Source organism: Columba livia, chromosome 1 (genome assembly GCF_036013475.1).
Source record: "Columba livia isolate bColLiv1 breed racing homer chromosome 1, bColLiv1.pat.W.v2, whole genome shotgun sequence".
NCBI classification, from domain to species: Eukaryota; Metazoa; Chordata; class Aves; order Columbiformes; family Columbidae; genus Columba; species Columba livia.
In genome coordinates this window covers 109,809,867-109,828,886 of record NC_088602.1, presented here as the reverse complement: position 1 = coordinate 109,828,886, position 19,020 = coordinate 109,809,867, and the positions used below count along the sequence as shown (strand labels likewise).

The window sequence follows — 19,020 nt, the reverse complement described above, 5'->3', positions numbered from 1 at the left end:
TCTTCTTTCCTCTGCAAAAAAACAGAACTAATTACATATAAACACACAGCAGTGGTGTAAAAATGAACATTTATTACAACTAAACCAATGTGACAGACAGAGGTCAAACAGTTTATTCATCACAATCACAACAAAGCTTAATCCAGCCAAGCACATACAAGTGACAGTGTAAACTTTTAAAAACGTGTTTAATACATATAAAATTGCTTCAGGTTTACTTAAATTAAGGTCATTTTACTACTTCAATCTCACACACAGGGCTATTCTGCTACCACTTTAACCTCATCGAACCCTGCACGTTGTGCACTGGACACGCACACTGCTGCTTTTGAGTGCCCTGGGTTAAGAACAGTCTCTAGCAACCTGATACATTTAAATCCCAGAAAGGGCCTAAGGAACCAAATTTTAACACTGTGAGAGTTCAGGGGTTTCACACTGACGCTGCCCCCAAAGCTTGAAGACCCACCTGTGCCCCAGCTGGACCTTCTGCTGCCACAAGCATTTATACCAGGGATCTGGATTGGGGGGCTGGCAAGTGGCAACCCAGTCCTGGTGGGTTCAGTTTGAGCAACACCACACCAAGGCCCAAGCCAGCTCCCCAGCTGGCTACCTAAATGCTTAGGTCAACAGCAACACCAAAGCCCAGTTCTGAAAACGTGGCACTGCTTACTCGAGTGAACAAGCCAAAACTCTGACTCCTAGAGCAAAGTCACTGGGGGAGGAGAGGAGAACAGCCCCACCTTCTCAGGGACTATGCAGACACCCAGAACTCGGCTACTCCAAACCGGGGCACTACTTATCTCCTCAACACTCAGAAGCACACACAAATCAGTTTTCCTCAAGTGAAACAGGTTTAGTTTATAATTACCAAAGGTCTGCTACATGTGTCAAAATATTACTTGATACCACTTTACATGATTTGCAGTGAATCTAGCATACAAATCTAATATTTAAAAGCTCTCACTGCAAACTAGTTGGTTTGACTGTACATCACGCAGAAGTTTCATAAGGGATGTGCCACATGTTCAAGGTGTAAGTCAAGAGAAGCAGTTAAAATGACACTGACAGTTACTATGTGTGGGGTTTTTTCTAAAGGTACCTACACACCCATTAAAGCATAACTATAAAACACCAATAAATACAAATTAATCTGTAGAGTCAGAAAATAATAAAAAGTCCCTTCTTTTAAAGCTCCTCCTTTCCCCTCTTCAAAAGTATCCAATTTTCATTATGAACCTCTCTATACAGTCAGAAAGCCTACCTCCTTTTTGTGTTTATGTTCACAGAAAGCTAACATCAGACCAAAAAATAGTTTCCTTATTTGGATTTTTATTTTTTAATATTTTATTTTTTACTACATGCATTCCCTTTGTAGTATAGTAACTTGCACAGTTTTGCTCAAGGTAGCTACACTTAAATACACCTTCATTTCTAGTGAGTTGATCAGTTTGCAAATTTCCTGCAAAAAGCAATATCACCTTAACAGTTTTTACCAGTCTGATATGCAGATCCTAACAGGATTCTTTGGTATAATGACAAATTCAGTAGTAAACAGGTACTTCCAATTTTGATGCATCAACTGAAACAAGCAGAATTATCACAAGTGGTGACTAAAATGTAGATGAACAGAAGTCTTTGGTTGCATGAACACAATTCCTACACCATATCATTTTGCATCTGGAGTTGTCCATGGAGTTTCTCTTCACTTAGATATGCTATGTCATGATGATACACTTATTTCCTGAAGTCAAGTCTGCTTATAAAAAACAGTACACTTATTGAAGGCAAATGCAATCTTCCAATAAATGCAGTGAAGGGAGACACTGAGTCAATTGAAATCTAATTCCCTTTCATTTATGATTTTTTAACTTTAGTTTCTTGTTCCCTTTTCAAAGGAGTATTTTTCCCGTAGGCCTGAATGAAGCAGCTTAGCAAAACAGTAATACTGACAAACAGCATCTTACATCATTAGCTAAACATTACAATGAAGGCAGTGAACATTTACAGTATGAAGCACTGAGATGTCATCAGCTGAAGTGAAGGTTTATGTCAATCCAATTTCTTCAAGTACACTACGAGGGGTCTCTGCTTCCTATGGAGGGAAAATGTGAGACAGTTGTAAATAGACCCTGTGCTTCTATTGAACAGTGCCATACATGAGTTAGTATGAAAGATGCTTAATTTAAAAAGAAAAGCTGAAAGACAGGAACATACAAGAGTACTGCGGTTTGCAAACATGGTACTAGCCATCCTTCTCAAAGAGCTGTTAATTAGATTGTCATGGTTCACAGGAATAGCTGGTAGATTTTATTGCCCTTAAGCGCAATAAAAATAAAGCAATTCAGATGTACCAGCAGGGAACAAATCACAGCCCAGTAATAGAGATATGAACTGGGGAGGGATGGGGAAGCATCTTGCAATGGAGTCAGTGATTTCTGTGGTAAATTGTTTCATGGGTCTCAATGTGTTAGGGAAGAATGAACAAAGGGATGGAGTGACTGATGCATCTAAGATACAGTATCCCTTAAGCTCTTCTTATAAAGACGCTAGATATCTTGTTTTGAACACCAGTCCCATGCTTAATTCATAAAACCAGCTTGAAGTACCTCGGTACACCTGGTGTCAATGAATTGACCCCTACAGAAGTGAAGAAGTTGCCAGGATAGGAATTATATTATTCCACACCAGATGAAGTTTTAGGTTGATTCTAATCTTAAAAAGCTTTGTTTATATTCAGAGCAAGCCCTTTAATACAAAATTCCAAAGGGTTATCACCAGTTTTATATTCATTATTCTTATAGCATCTGAAAATAAACAGTAATTTAATTAGAAACCTTAGCCTGTCCTTTTCCATAATTATGAACAATACCATAGTAAACAAAAAGGGATACTGTGTCCTTAGGCAAACAAACTTTTAGTACACATCATAAGAATAAACTTACTTTAGCATCCTAAAACAAGACATGTCATGAAGCAGGAAAAAAAGCAGATAATAGTTAAGGCAGCAAGCACATTTTTTCAACTGGTTGCTAAATATTTAATAAAAAAAATCTGTCAGTAAAATACATAAATGCCTTAAATACTACAAATATCAGCAGAATATTGTCTCTATCAACACTGACTATGTAACACAGAATGATCAAGTTTACAAGGTGATTTAGTATTGAAGAAACAAACTGGTATTTTAAAGGAAACTTCATTTGAAAGTATGTCAGTGCTTAGAACAGGCCACCTCAGAGCACTTGGAGATGGCTTCCAAAATACAGCAGCAAATAACAAATGGGAAAAAAAAAGGCAAGTTAAAAACAAACAAGACACTGTGTGTATTAAAGACACAGTGGGCTTTTTTTTTTCCCCCACTGGTGCAATATTTTATATTCTTTGAACTGCAGTGACCTTGATAAAACCTGACAGGATGGCAGAATGAAAGATTTAAGTGTGTTTTAACACTGAATCCCCCCTGCAAAAGAGACACTGATTGAAGAAAAGGCTACATAGCATTTTTAATACAATATGTCGTATTATATTCCAAGATTACTTTGTTGAATTAATACTAGAGGACATGTGTCTCCCCCCTCCACTAACTTAAAGCATTTTACTCAAGAAGATCCTACATTCTTAATTACATCAACAGAATTCAGAGTATACTAACTGAATATAACTAGAAGCATTTCAGGATCTCAAAACTGTCATAAAAACTTTTCAGTTTCAAACTGATTAGACAGCAGCGGACACTTACAGTTACTCAGTGGTGAAACAGGATATTTACTAAATTACCTGAAAAAAAGTTGCTCAATAGCTATGAAGAAACACAGTGCACTGCTGCTACTATCTTTAGAGCAGTTTAGTATTACCGTCTCCACTGCCAATTCAAAGTCATAGGTAATTTTCAGCAGGCATATACTTAAATAAGATTAGATTTATTCTAGTAAATCAAGGTCATTGGTTAACTATGATTTAAAGCAATGCATCTCAAGGACATTGGCTACTTCTCCACAGATACCTCCCCAGTAAAACTCCATAAGATTTTAATTTTTTAATCCTACAGCAGTAACCTTGAGGCAGACATGCCCTCTTATGTGTACATCAAAAATACCAACTCAAAACAGAGCACCTAAAGGCTAATGTGTTTTGCCAAAGGAATAATTTCATCACCTCTGACTTTTAAGAAACAAATAGAATGAATTATATCATGTTTTGTTCACATTATTTGTTTCAGGAAGTGTCAAACACTTTATCCAATTGTTATGGAAAACGTTCTGCAGTATTATACACTACCTGCAGCTCAGAATCACCCAAGGCAAATATGCAAATTTGAAATATATCAGAACACAGATGAGGAAAAAAGTCATTCACATGAGACAAAAGTGCATGCAATACTTTATTTCAAACATGCCAGGAAAGCTAATTCATTACCTAGTCATTTAGAAGCAAGCAGCTGTATACAGATAACAAGAAAAACAGCATCTCATTACAGCTCAATGCACAGCATTTTAAGCCAACGGGCATGAAATAATGCAGGCTAAAGCAACGTTAACCAGACATTTGAACACATTGTTAATGTCTTACAGAAAAAAAGGCAAACTTGGAAATAGAAAACCACTCCTATGATCTTGTTTTCTAAGATTTCAGAATGCTGCAAATCCAATCCAAATCTTTTCTCTAACACCCTAAATCTCCCATTTTTATGTCTATTTAACATTTGAAAGGTAGTGCATTACCACATATATAGTGTACACGGAACTAGCTGTTTGTGGTTAATCTCAGTAACCACATCCTTTCTAATTACATTTAAATAATTTTCAAAAACAGCATTGATTTTAGGTTACAAATTAGTCTACTAGGCAAACAGATAATGTAATACATGCTCTCTCACTCTGCCCACACCTTTTAAATGAATGGCACTCATCATATTCATCCTCATGGCAGTTCTCTGATATACAAAGCAGTCTGCACTTAAAACTGGAAATGCCAATTGAAGGAGACATATTTCAAGTATGATGTTAATGGACTTAAAAAAATCTTTCCGCCCCTGATAATTTATAAAGCAATGAACTTGCTCTCTCCTTCAGTAGCAGCAATTGCTCAACTACTCACAAGAGCGTTTTGAACATTTAAATACAAATGCTGTTAACTTCAGATTCACGTAAGTCATTCTCTTTGCCTTAATCAATTCTGCACTCCTCCTCTTTATAAGGAAAGTGACATTGTGGTGCCAGTCTCAGAAAAGGATACTGGTATGCGCATCTCTAATTAAGATGCAAGGTCTCTGTAGAATTGTGTGTAACATCATTTAATACTTGTATGTATACACATTTCACATACTACTGCTCCTTCCTTAGTTTCTCTGTAAATATTAACTTCATCTACAGGTTTTAAGTGTATGTTTAAATACCACTATAAATTATTTGAAAGATAAACACAGGTCAAGTAGTGTTACAGTACAGGTTTTGCAGTATATAGATGTTTAGCTCAGAAATTTCTACAGAACTTAAGCATAAGACTTAAGCTTACACACAATAAAAAAGTTATACCATATGCCAACAAGCACAAGTTTTGCCGAAATGAGACATGTGAAGAGACAACACTGTAAAACAGAGGGGTAAGAGGAAAGTACAACAGCAGAGAATGGCTGTGGTATTCTATTAGATTCCAGATGACTGGATTCACCAAGCTGATGATAATGTTCTGTCATGAGTAAGTCACAGGTCTATCTCCTCTGAAATTCTGCATGCATGATGAATGAAGCCATTTAGTACACAGGGACATTAAAGTATTCATGACGTGGCTACAAAAGAAATGTACATATTCTTATACATAACAGAAAGGTGGACATATATGCAAGAAAACAAAGAGATTAACTATTGTATCTCTGACATAAAAAGGATATTGATACAGGAATACAATTTTGTATTTTTGACTACTCTAGACTTTGGGGGGAGGGAGAACCATTGTTTTGTTTTACCCCCCCTATACTTGCACACCGGGTCCAACAACATACAGGACAACTTCACATGACTATAACTGTATTATGTAAGCTCAGCTTCCTCTCAGCCAAAAGGTGTTTGAAGGTGAGACACTGTTTGAGAGATGGACCACCCTATCCATTTGCTCCATTCTAGCCCTTCAGCTGACATCAACTCTTGGCTGCTGTCAGAGGGCACTGGGCTAAGTGAACGTGGGACACCACCAACCACATCTGCTCTGAGAAACACACGTTGGTAACCGGCCTCTGGAACACTGTTGTGAGCAGCACCCGGCCAGGGGAGTACAGCCCTGGCACCCAGACAACAATTATCTTTCTATCCAAGGGTGCCTGTCTAAAAAAATGGTAGGTATCCAAGACACCTCTCACAGCAGGCCAAGTTTTCTTTGCTTTTCAATTATGCCACTCAACTTAATACTCTTATATTATTATTAGCATGACTGTTGGCATACAATTTGTTGAAAGATGAGTTAGAAAGCAAGAAATACTATTTTTTTTTTTTTAAATTCAGTTCCCTGAAGACAGATGAGGACATTCTTAATGGAGTAACAGCAATTTAGGAGCATCAGCCACATGTATGTCCACTACACATCTTCTGGGAGGGAAAAAGAGGGAGAAAACAACCCCACACCACCACAAAACAAAACCACACAAAACACCACACTAACAAAAAAGAAAAAGCACAAAACACAACTCTGTATCAGTTACAATCTTTCATGATGTATCAATTAAAACCTTCAATCTATTTAAGTATCCCACGCCACAAAATTACAGTAGTCTTACAAGAATCACAGAAGATAACTGAGAAAATTCCCATGACTCCTAAACCTAAAAATTTCTTCTGTGCCATCTCAGTTTATTCACATGTTCGAGTTTGTATATTTAAAATTCCAATCTCCAATTACAAAAAAGCACAACAAAAATATCCTAGAAGCTTTATAGGATTTATACTGCTTTTCAGTGTCAGTAATCTGAACATTATTCTATGGTATTTAAAATTATTCTGAATAAGCAAACTACAAATCCAGTAGTTCTCAAAATAACAGCACATATAGCTCAGTGATAGTTGCAAATAAGTTGTGTGAGGTCCACTGTGATGTTTGGTAGAACTCAAAAGAATCTGGTATATAACAGATAATTACAAACATGAATTTTAACTCTTAAAACCTCTATTGCTTAAGTCAAGTGTCAGCCTACATGAAAAGAAAACGCTGAGGCATATTCCTAACTGGAAAAGGAATTGTGTGATGTCAGGATACAGCACTAGCCCCAATAAGTAGGAGCTTTGACAAAAGAAAATATTAACTCTGGAACTGCTGGAGCCTCCACAGACAAAAAATTCCCAGAGAGGTACTTGTGGAAAACTTATGCTTTACTTACTCTGCTGGCATGATATAGATTCATGAAGACAACTGAAAGACATATTGTAAGTCTCAGATATCTAATTTTTACATTTAATGTTTTCAGTTTTCACCTGGAACGTACATGCACACATGTGACTGTGATTCTCCTCCTCCTTTGGGAAAAAAAAAAAAAAAACCAAAAAAACACACTCGCATGCTCAGCATTTCCCCATTGGAAACCTGGAGCCAAAGTTGATGTCTTCATCAAAATGCTTGTCAGATCTAACAGATTTCTCCTTAATTTTACAATAGCTCTCTGGGCAGAAATTAGGATGAGAACAGCTCATTTTCTAGCACTCTTATGAAACTGATTACCATTCACTGTTGCTGTGTTCAAGATTATCCCAGGCTGCACACATTTTTTTGACCTGGAAGTGATGACCATGGTCCCTTTTACACAACTGGTACAAACAAGTAAGACCATGGAACATTCATTTCATATTTATCCACTTGTTACCTCTCCATACTTTCCAAACCTCTACTCTCCCCTGTACTCCCGGGTATTCCCCATCCTGTTCATATTTTCAGTGACTTACAACTTGAGGAATTATTTGTCTTTGTGAAAATCCTGGTACACAAAATTAGGTGATAGACTCAAATTACTGTTATGGGCTTCGTGTCTCAACTTGACTTAAACTTATTATCTACTGATAAAGCAAGAAAGATTATCAGATAACAATAGAAACAAAGTGGTTATTTTGCTCTTGGCAGTTTTTTAGCTTACAGACATGTAAACACCACCTGTAACTAGACCAGCCATAAACTGGCATTGTAGAGGCCAATTTAAAGATTAAACGGAAGACAACAGAAACCAAGATACGATGTCTTAACACAGCAATATTGTAAAGATGGAAAACACTGCAGTTTCAGTGAGATCTCTGTACCCCACTGAAGATGTCCAAGAGCACCACACACTGAGAATCTAGCATTCTGGGCAGTCTGACAAACAACAGAAAAGAAAATAAAGTTTTGACTAATTATTTGCCATCACAGAACTACAGTGTCTCACAAGCTGCAGCTATGCCTTTTTTTTTTTCTCTATGTTCCCTGCGACATTGTCTCCAGAGCAGTTCAGCTGCCAGTCTGAATACCAGAAAAGATAATTTGGGGTAAAGGATAGATGACAACTTCTACAATCAGGATCTAAACTCCCTTGCCTTCCTTTTGTGGGACTCAGCAGACAATGATAGCTGAGCCTGTGAAGCGTATCCTTAAATAGCCAGCTATCTGGATCTAATGAGTTTATAAATGAGTTGATCTAGCAGCTAAGGAAGAAGCAATGGTATCCTTGCAACACAACATAACGGCAAGCTAAAAATGAAATGAAATCTGAAAAAAACCTCACTTATTTAATAAATTCAGATGTAAATTCTTTATCTGACTTTAACACATCTTAGATCCTAGTTTTGCCAAAGCAGTAATAGCTCTACAACAGAAGCTGCACAGTGGGATTCCATAATGTTTTAAAGTTACTAGAATCCATCTTCTTCAAACTGACCTCTGTGTTTACAACTCATTTTAAAAAGCTAATAATACTCTCTAAAATTTTCAGCCTGAGTCATTAGAGATTTTAAAATTAGAAAAATTGTAGAGTTGATTTGAGTCAGAACTATTTAGCTAGAGAACCATTTAGCTAGCCCAACCCAACTGACATTTTTCTCAGCCAACTTTTTCATGACCCAAACTAATTAAAAATCATAAACAAACTAAAATTAGAAAGGACTTCATCTAATCCAGTCCCCCAATCAGCAAACCTGTAATATTCCTGAGGGATACTTAATCTGGTAGAGGCATCCAGTGATGGAGAGTTTTTAATGCCCCCCAGGCAATCTACTTAAATGCTTCATTATCATCACTACTGGAAAATCTGCCTAACACCTACTTTGAAATTATTTTCTTGCTGCAATTTAAGATATTTTACATCTGTAGTGGACAAGAAAAAAACATTTTCCTCAGGCAAGAGAGAAAAAATAAATTATTTATGCCTATACCAAACTGACTCAAGTTCAGTGTTTCGCAGTTCTGCTGTTTTACTGACAACATCACACAGTGACACAGATTTCATGAATACTTGGCACATGTTCTTTTTCAGGCAAAGTTTGCTTAGGCTGTTAACTGCTTTCCAATCAAAACCAGCACAAAGCCTGCAGAGGTAAGCCATGTTATACTACAGGCAAAAATTACAACTGCTACCTTTTGATAAAGGTTTGGCTTTTTTTTTCCCTTCAGCATCTAAAACCCCAAGGTAGAACAACTGACAAGATGCAGGACCATGGAGTGCACAGCAGTTTGGGAACAACTCTACAGAAACACACTATGGGAAAAAGAGATAGGAAGGATGAGGGTTTCTGTTTAGAAACACGATGTTGTTACGGTAGTAAAAGATTAATATTAAACAAGCACTTCTTTAAGCAATGCTTCAGAAGCAATTACTTTTACACTCTACTTCTGAATCTTTATTAGGAAATATTTTTAATGAAAGGCTACTTTAGGTAATTGCTGCTGTTCACTTGCATTTTCAGCGATTTCAAAACAGTAGAGCATCTGTTTCCCAATCTTCAGTTAGCTAGTATTTGGAAACATGGTTATTGGGAAAATTCTACTTTCAAAGGAGAGCAAAGTGTTTTCTCAGAGAACCTAGAAATATCCATGAGGTCTTGAATATGTTCAAAGACAAATATTAACTATGATGTTGTTCAAAAACAAAATGACCCTGTATCAATGCAGAGTTCAAGTCAAGATCTTGTCTGCAACTTCCTATACTGACAGGATAAAAAGGATTAGTGCAAATTAGTCAACACAATACTCAACTAGAGTCTGAAAAAGCATCAGTACTCATCACTCAGCAATACATCCTAGCATATGCACACACTTCAGTTCTAAAACATTGCCTCAACAGACCAGAGCAGAAGAGTATGACATAAGATCAGCAGCAGCCTGCCTGCCACCATCTCAAAAGCAGAAGTAAAAAACATCAGTGGAAACTTCATGTACTGTAACTGGATAACAGTGGGTGTTTCCTGCTTCTTAGCTGCTATTCTGATCTGCTGGATCAGAGGTGATAATCACTCTTGGAGGCAATGCTTTATACCTGCCAATCATTTGCTACACAGTAAGCTATGAAGAATCAACAGGCTAATCTTTAAGGGTAAGGATGTTTTTAAGCATCCACTGGAGGGTCCACTTCCCCACCACAGAAACACAAATGCTTTAAGCAAATATTGCTGCTGAATACTTTGTATTGAGAAGCTAGAGCCAAAATTACTACGAAAATCACTAAGCTCTCTACCAGATAATCCCACAGTCTCTGTACATTTGGCAGTTTGTCAAACTATGAACATAAGGATTCATGAATGTTTTCTTCCATTTTCTTCCAGCACTGCACTGCAGCTACAGGTTTGCATTACTTATTTCCCGTTGCTTAAGGCAACTTCTTTTTTTAAACTGCAGGGCTGTATCTTCGAAGGGATGACCAGAATATACTGCTGTAACAAGCCATGTCACGTCCAATATCATTCAGCTTCCATGGCAATGGCATTTAAACATTCCCCTTCCTTCCTGTTCCTACAGCACTTTGCCGCCTTATGAGTTGTTTGGACAAATGCTTGCAGGGCCAAATTGTAAACACAGAGAAGCTGCTGACTATATGTTTTTGTAAATGAGCAATTTAAATGGGATTAGCTTAAATGGATCTGAAATCATCGTAGAACTGCCAGTGAGGGAAAGGACAACTGAAAACTGCATAAGTCAATAGCGCTGCTGAAGCTCTTTGCCACACTTTGACTCCAGACAACAGCAGGAGTAAAGCATAAAGACAGGTAAATTATAACTTACCTAACTGTGCTAGCTGATTTGGGGGCTCACAGCAGGCATGAGTTAAAACAAGAGACATGGGAAACACTGGCTTATTAGAACACTTAGATACACTGAGAATTGTTAAAAAAAAAGTAACTTAAGTTTCACTATTAGTTTTAGCAAAAGTCCTGGCTGCCATCAAAAGCAACTGCCTTTTACTTTCCTTTTCAACGCCACTGCTTTCCTCCTCCTGGCCCTTCCCTCATGCTTCCCTACACATTCTTAGGTTTCAGCTAAGAAGCTAGGACAAGTGGATCAAGAGAAGTGCCACCACAAAGGTGGCAACAGAAATGGACTACTTCTAAATATGTGCCTTATTACACTTGCCATACAGCACACGTAGAACTCCACACCCTTATTTACAAGCAAATCTCTCTGAAACAGCCCTCAAAAAAACCCAAATTCTACTCATTTACTGCTTGTTTATGCTTGACAGAGTAACACAGATTAAGTAATTTGAAGCTGTTCAACCTATTAGCTAAATATTGGGCTAATCCAAGCACAAAACCTATACGAGTCAAACTCCTCCCCTTGCCCAAAGACAACCTTCTTAACCTCAGATGATCTTCATTCCTATATACAAGCTGCAGTTCTTTCTGGCAGGAAAACTATCCCTATCTCTTATTAGGTGCAACCATCTATCTGTCCCTCTCCACTCACTCTAGCAGATGCCATCCCCATTTCTCCATGTTCTGTGGAGTCATGACAACTATGTAAGTTAAGCTTTATACACAGCAACAATTCCTTCACCCCTTCCAGGGAACAGTACCAGGCAGGAAGAAGCATGTCAGCGAATCTGATAATCCCACTGTTTAAATTAATGGGGACAAAGCACATTTCTTAACTAAAACTGTGCTCATACATAAAATTAATCAGCAACATACTGTAGACAAGTAAACTGGAGTAACACAGAATTCTCTAAGCCTGAGATTGCATATTGCAGAACTGGCCTTTGTAGCCATCTAAGACAATAAAAAAAAAAAAATTAAGACTCCCTAAGTAAAAGCCCTACACTTACTATAGGTCCCCATACAATATAAGTACTTTTTAAAGCTTTTAATCACAAGGAAACTTTTACAGTCACAGTATTAATACTAACTGCACGAGAATCACACTCCTTCATACATGAATTGTTATGGAGAGAAAAAGCAATAAACATTGGAGAAAAAAAAATGGAAAAAAATCAAGCTTGAGCGTTCAGATTTTCTTACAGTTTTAGAATTTCTCCTTTGAGTTTGGGCATATTCTGTTTTGAACAAAAGACTCGTTGGTTGACCTAACTCTACAGGTCTAATGCATAAGCAGGTTATTAGCTAGTCCCCACTCCCCAAAGATCAACACCTATATCGTATGCTAGGTAACTTCTAAATCATAAAACTACCCACACACCAACACTGACCTTGACTTTTGAACAAGTTAAAAATATTTTTGCCTATTATAATAATTTTCTTTTGTCTGGAGACTGAATCTTCATACTTACAAAACTACATATGAAGTTAGATGTATTACTACAGTTCCACATTACAAAAGCCAATTTGTTCACTGAACTACTTGTTTATAAAGATATCAAATAAGCAGCAAACTAATTAAGTTTTCTCCTGCAAATCATTTTGATGTGTGTTTTAAACTTGCCTTATGTAAAATAAAATCTTACCTTTATTAGTAGGACTGCCACAACGTATTCCACTTAGGCTTTGGACAAAAATATGTTGCAATGCACTATATATGCAAATAAGCTTTGTTCTGTCATGCAGCATCCGGCACTTGATATACAGTCAATTGCAGCAGCACCCAGTCTTTTTAGGGCCCATTTTCTTTGCACAGCAGATGTAAACAGCTCATTTTCCAGTAAATACACAATTACAGAGGTTGATTGTAAGTAAACAAAGCCAAACATCTGTTTAGTTATTAGTTTTGGTATCCATTTCTCTAACTTGCATTATCCCACTTAATTATCAGCACCAAAGAAAGCCAATAGAAGTCAGACACTTCAAGTTGATGCAGTTAGTACAAAAAAAGGAAAATAACAGGGATCACTCAAAGCACTCTTCAAAGACCATCATGCAAGTGTTGCAGAAAGTTAAGCCCATCACCCATTTTCTGTTTACCCTTGCAAGGACTTAATTAGACGTGCAGCAGTCTTTCCATAGCACCCATTTAATCCATGCCACCAAAATGGTTAACTTGGTATTTACCAATCATTTAGATGGGGGTCAAAAGGGCTAATGCCTTAGATTGCTCTTAATCATAAGATATCCTCAGACAAACCTCCCCAGTCTTCGTTCTGGCTCTACAAACACAAAATCAAGCAGCAGTGAAAATGTAATACCAACTACTTAATTGAAGAAGAAACAAAACAAAACACGCTCAATACTCAGCCCATTATTTACACCTTATTTACATTTAAAACAAAAGTTACAAAATATTCAAAACCATATACAAAAGTAGTGCGTTTCAGCCATTATTATTTAGTTTAACGTAATTTTATTAGGTCCTACCAAAAGTCCAGTGTTAAAAAAGCAAACAACAGAAATGCATGAGTAAAAAATAAATCCGTTCAAAAACTCCAAGCAGATGGATTAAAAGAACCTTGTAAGCTTATTTTTCATGTCTTAACAAGATAAAGGATATTAGTACCTTAAAAGAATAAGTGCTAGAGAATTGTTCAGAAAGCTTCACCTGTGCTTGAACAAATATTAATTCAAAGGGTGTTTTTTTTAAGAGAACTTAAGATCATTTATTCATTTTTATAATAGATTGAAAGTGTAATAGAATAGGATGCTACCCAATTTACATACATATATAAAATTTGGTGACAGTCTTATTACTTATTACACAGTCTTATTACTAACACTGATATTAAAGCATGATTTGTTTCACAAAGGAAAATAATTGTTTCATTCCACTTATCTACCTACCATGCCTGCAGTATTTTAGACATTAAGTCAAGAGCTATGTAATAATATTTACTATTAAGTCACTGTTACTTGCTGAGCTGTATGTGATAAGCCAGTCATTTTCAGGTAGCAATGCTTTAATCCATCTGTTAATCAAACATACTTAGATTTCTCACAGAACTGTGACGACTACGTCTTCTCAAACTTTTTGCCTTTTTAAAATCAAGTTTTTAGATGAAGACTTAAAATATATATACACACTTTTCATGCATATCCATCACCACAACTTCTACTGTTGCTAGACAGCTTGGCAACAAAAAACAGTCTCTCCCTTAAAAATAATAAATAAAAGCCCCAAAACCCATAACAGCAATGGACCTGACATCTGTAAAACACACAGATAAGACGACAAAGAAATGAGAATCTAAAAACCAAACACAATGGGATGCCTCCTGGAGGCATTCATATTTTTTACACCTACTGCTCTGATTTTCACAGGTAGTGAGGATTTTAGGAAAAGGTAGTAGCACTGCAACATGACACATCTCAGACAATTCTCAGGCACCACAGTAAAAATGGAATTTTCTCCACACTATCTCAAGGTTCAGACGTCATCATTGCTCTTTTCAGCATTCTGCCAGATTCATGGAACATGTTCCATTAAAATGCAGATTAATGTGCTCATTCAGGAAGAGCATCTAATTCTGAAGATAAGATACTCCTTACTGTCAAGCAGTCCTCTGCAGTTGTTCACTGAATTTACTGTGTTTATTGACCGAAAGCATGAAACTAAGTGCCTGACAACAGCTATGGCAAGCACAGCAGTGCTGAAGTTTTCACAGTATTGCCCTGATGCAGTACTTCTACAGATGGCAACAGAAGAGTATCTCTAGAGAAAAAAATCAGTTCAGTGTACAGATAATAAATATGCTCTTAACAGAATTATGGTCTATGAGGAGTTCAGTGTACTGTTAATATACCCTCAACAGTTCTACAAGGATTGCTTATAGCAATGAATGATCAACTTCACAGGCAGTTTTGCAAGGTGGCTGTTGTTGATTACTATTGGAAGTCACATCAGAGAAGGTACTGACAGCAAGGACTTCACTTGCACTAACTTTTCTTACTTATAATTGAAACTTCCTAATGTTTCAATTTCCAAAACTGACTGAATGCATACTTAATACTTACATGAAATACTCCTTCCTCACAACTTGTCTATTCTTAAGAACTTCTAATAAGTATTTTGATTTCTCCAACAGAGTAAGATTACTCGCATCTTACATGCATACACACTAGATAAAACACTCGGGGAAAAAAGGAGAATATTATGGTGTCAGATTTACTAAAATGGTATTTTAAAGGTCTGCACAAAAGCTGCTCAGGTGGAAAAGTAGACTGCTTTTTATCATTTTCAGTTCATAAAGATGAAGATAGATTGAGATCAGACAACATGTTTCTGGAAAGACAACTGGGTCTCTAAAGCATTTAGAAATCACAGCCTGCAAAACTACAATAAATCCTAAGCATCATGACACATCCAGAAAAGCAAGAAACTTCACAAAGAACATAAGACACTGAACTGCATTTTTCTAAACAAGAACACAAAGCATACACAAAGAACAGATGCTAGCATGACAAGGCTCAGAAGTTTAACTGACATGTTTGGAAATAGACACTTGCACATTTCCACATAATCAAACACTTCATAACTTCAGTATCTCCTTGGTCTCCATCCTGTGAACTCTGAATTTAAGAATCAATGTAGTTTTTATAACCCATATCATAACTGAACAACAAATAAGTAAACTTTCCTAAGACAGGTGCAAATTAATTCTTCCAAAGTGAAGCATATTATATACACAATGCTACAGAGCACCACTGTAGTCAAGCACTTACACACGGCCTACTTCATTCAAAAATAATAACCTTCTATTCAACTGATGTGGGAAAACACACACAAAAGCAACTGATCTCTTCACTTAGGAGCAATATACTTTTATCTTGTTTTTGAGTAACAGGTTTCGTGATAAATTATGCCAGTCTTTAAGAACAAGCAATTCAACGTCTTATTTTACAAAAGTGTCAGCTACCAAAACAGTACCACAACTTACTGTTTCTTCTATGAGGTGGAAGGATTTGTATCTATTTCCTAATCCTTCAACAATGAAATAATATATCCTTTTCTCATTCATGGTAATTCTCATAGCTCCCCATACATATTTTCTAAAAATGTAATTACAGATCATTATCTGTGTCTAAAATCAAGCACCTATGCATCTTAAGAACTGCAGTCTTACACCGGCCAAGCAAGCTGACTATCTGAAACTGAGCCAAAAGTTACAGATGAAGAACAGACTGCAATCAAGGCAGTCAGATAGATGTCCATTGTAATAAAGATTTCATTATTCATTCTTATTTCACATTGAGAGGAATACAGGTATAGCTGAGGCAAATAATGTCACTGCTGGCTTAGGAAGCCAGTCTATTTCAGTACTCTATATTTAAGAGCTAACATTAAGTGAAGACTGAATTAATTGCAGTAATTATGGTAAGTTTCTCAGCAGACTTGTAAGAAACAGGTGCTTACAAAGGCTTCTTCCTAAACCAGACAAAAATCTTATACTCCTACCCACTCCAGGCTTAAGCACCAGGGATTTTCTTTTCTCATTGCAAATGCTAACATTCCTTTATTTTGTCATATCTCAAGGACAACCTAATACCTCCTCTCCACTATTAGGCACACCTTCAAGCCTGCAGTTCCCAATTAGCACATTTCATCTCCAAGAAGAAAACTCTCATGGCATATGTAGGAAATTCACCAAATTCTTTTCCAAAGATGTTCATTCTAAAATGAAAAGCTTTCATCTACATAAAAACGCTAAGCATCTAGCACAAGTCACTGACCTTAACAACTTAAGCACCCTTCTAGATATAGGATGATACGAGGGCTTCAAACAGTGAAGGAAATAAGGTTAATTGAAAACGTCTATTATTTTTCATGAGGAAGGACTAGTAGATACTACCCAAGACTAGACTGCAAGAACCTAGCAATAGGTTTACAACAAAGAATGGAAACATGGAATAATTAGTTTTTACCACCATTCATATGGATAACACAGCCTATCTTAACAACTGACCATTGATAAATTATCAGATGGTAATAAACGGGGGTGGGTAGGGAACTGAGCACATCATTGAAGAGCTAACAAGAAAGTGAAGGTGAAAAAGGCCTTAAAAGTTAGTATGTTTCAGGCACAGGAACTGTAGTAGTTAGTAGCTCAGCTGCACAGCACCAAGCACTTAATGACAACTGAAGTAGGTGCTCAGAAACAGATGTCCTGGAAAATTGCCACAGAAAATACAAGTAGGCAAGGCTATCAAGAACTATTTCACTACTCAGCAATTTATGTCTCTACATATTTTCTTTTAACATCACACAAATAGCCACTTAATGTATTTGTAATGATTTTCCTTTGTATTCTGTACAGCTTTTAATGTTTAAGGTGCTTCATACATTAATGTAGCGTTACTATTTAATAATGTTGCATATTCAACACTGATTAATAATTTTTAAATTAGGCCATGACTATTCAGGGCCAAATAAAAGTCCTTTTGTTACCCATAATTAGAATCTGACATGGTCAGATACAAACACACAACAATCCTGCTACAAATGGTTTGCATTTGGAATCAAACCAAAGCTACTGGAATGAAGTATGAAGTATTCTGGGAAGCAGAAATCAACTAAAAGTAGCAAAAAGTCTCTAGTTGTGACCAACTTATTTTAACAACCCTCTTTATCAAACTCAGCATGCACATAGTAGCAGTTCATACAAAAACTTATGCAGAAAGAGCCCAACTTTTTTGGAAGCTAAATTTAAATATGAACTCAGACTTCTATGGGTTTTATAAACTAAAAAGAAGATATGAAGTAGTTTTATACTTGATCAACAACCAATATAACTAAGAATAAAAAACAAAAATCAAACAGACTACAGTGGTGCTGTGATAAACAGTTACATTCCAGTTTAATAAACTTTGACAGAACAGAAAATCTCAGAGATGAGGAAAGGAAGGGTAGTCACAGTAAAGCTATCAGGGCAAGAAAAGTGTCACACATTGAAAAAGCAATACTTCCTTTCCAGTAAAATTTTTAATTTGAAATGATACTAAGTGTAAAAAGAGAATGCTACTTGTTTGGATAGAAAAATCAGTAACTAATTCCTAGAGGTAGAATACATTTTTGCTTTAGAAGAGCCTGAAGAAAATGGTGAAAATAAAATTCAAAACTAGTTAGAATGAGAACAAACACAGTAATTCTATTTTATGTAGAATTGAACACGCATTTGCAGGAGACAGACTAGAATGGATAACTAATCTGTTACTTCTGTTTTCGTATTAAGAAAAGCAAAAGATTAAGAGAAAAAATTCTTTTTCCTCCCTGTTTGTAAACTGCAACAGGACTTCTGGTTAAGAGTCTTACCAGTGAACTTCAGTATATTTAAAAAATATTAAGGTGGTTCAGCCCTGTTAAATCAAGTGTTCCACTGACTAGCAAACAAGACTGATTCCCTCAGCATAACAGAATTTTGTGACTACCATTTAGACATTCAAGGACCTTAACAATGACCTCAGGACTATGCAATTAAGTAAAAAACAAAACAAACAAACAAAAAAAAACACACAAACAACGCCAAACAACCAGCACAGGATGGAGAAACATGGGGAAATGACATGTTTTTCTATACCATTGAACCCCTTCCCACAAAACATTTTTCCAAGAAGAATGGTAGAGATGCAATCTGTCTTCAAAGTTAGCAATGAACAACAAAACCATGCAAAGTAAAAATCAAACATGTTTATATTTCATTCTGTA

General features: G+C 36.4%; 1 protein-coding gene across 5 annotated transcripts in view; it reads right to left on the bottom strand.

Annotated features, from left to right (window-relative positions):
- Positions 1-52: 52 nt before the first annotated feature.
- AP1S2 (adaptor related protein complex 1 subunit sigma 2) overlaps positions 53-19,020 on the bottom strand; it is a 30,252-nt gene continuing 11,284 nt past the window's right edge. The window contains exons 5-7 of one of the 5 annotated variants that reach the window (XR_010474365.1): positions 13,440-13,534; positions 12,899-13,081; positions 4,369-5,788 (exon numbers count right to left, since the gene is read on the bottom strand). Coding sequence is in view for 2 of the 5 variants with exons in the window: in XM_065072581.1 (XP_064928653.1) it covers positions 2,045-2,092 (48 nt within the window). In the remaining 3 variants the exon portion in view is untranslated. Of the gene's footprint in view, positions 2,093-4,368; positions 5,789-12,898; positions 13,082-13,439; positions 13,535-19,020 lie in introns of those variants that run through there. The other 4 variants (XR_010474359.1, XR_010474360.1, XM_065072581.1 and 1 more) reach the window with 4 other exon arrangements.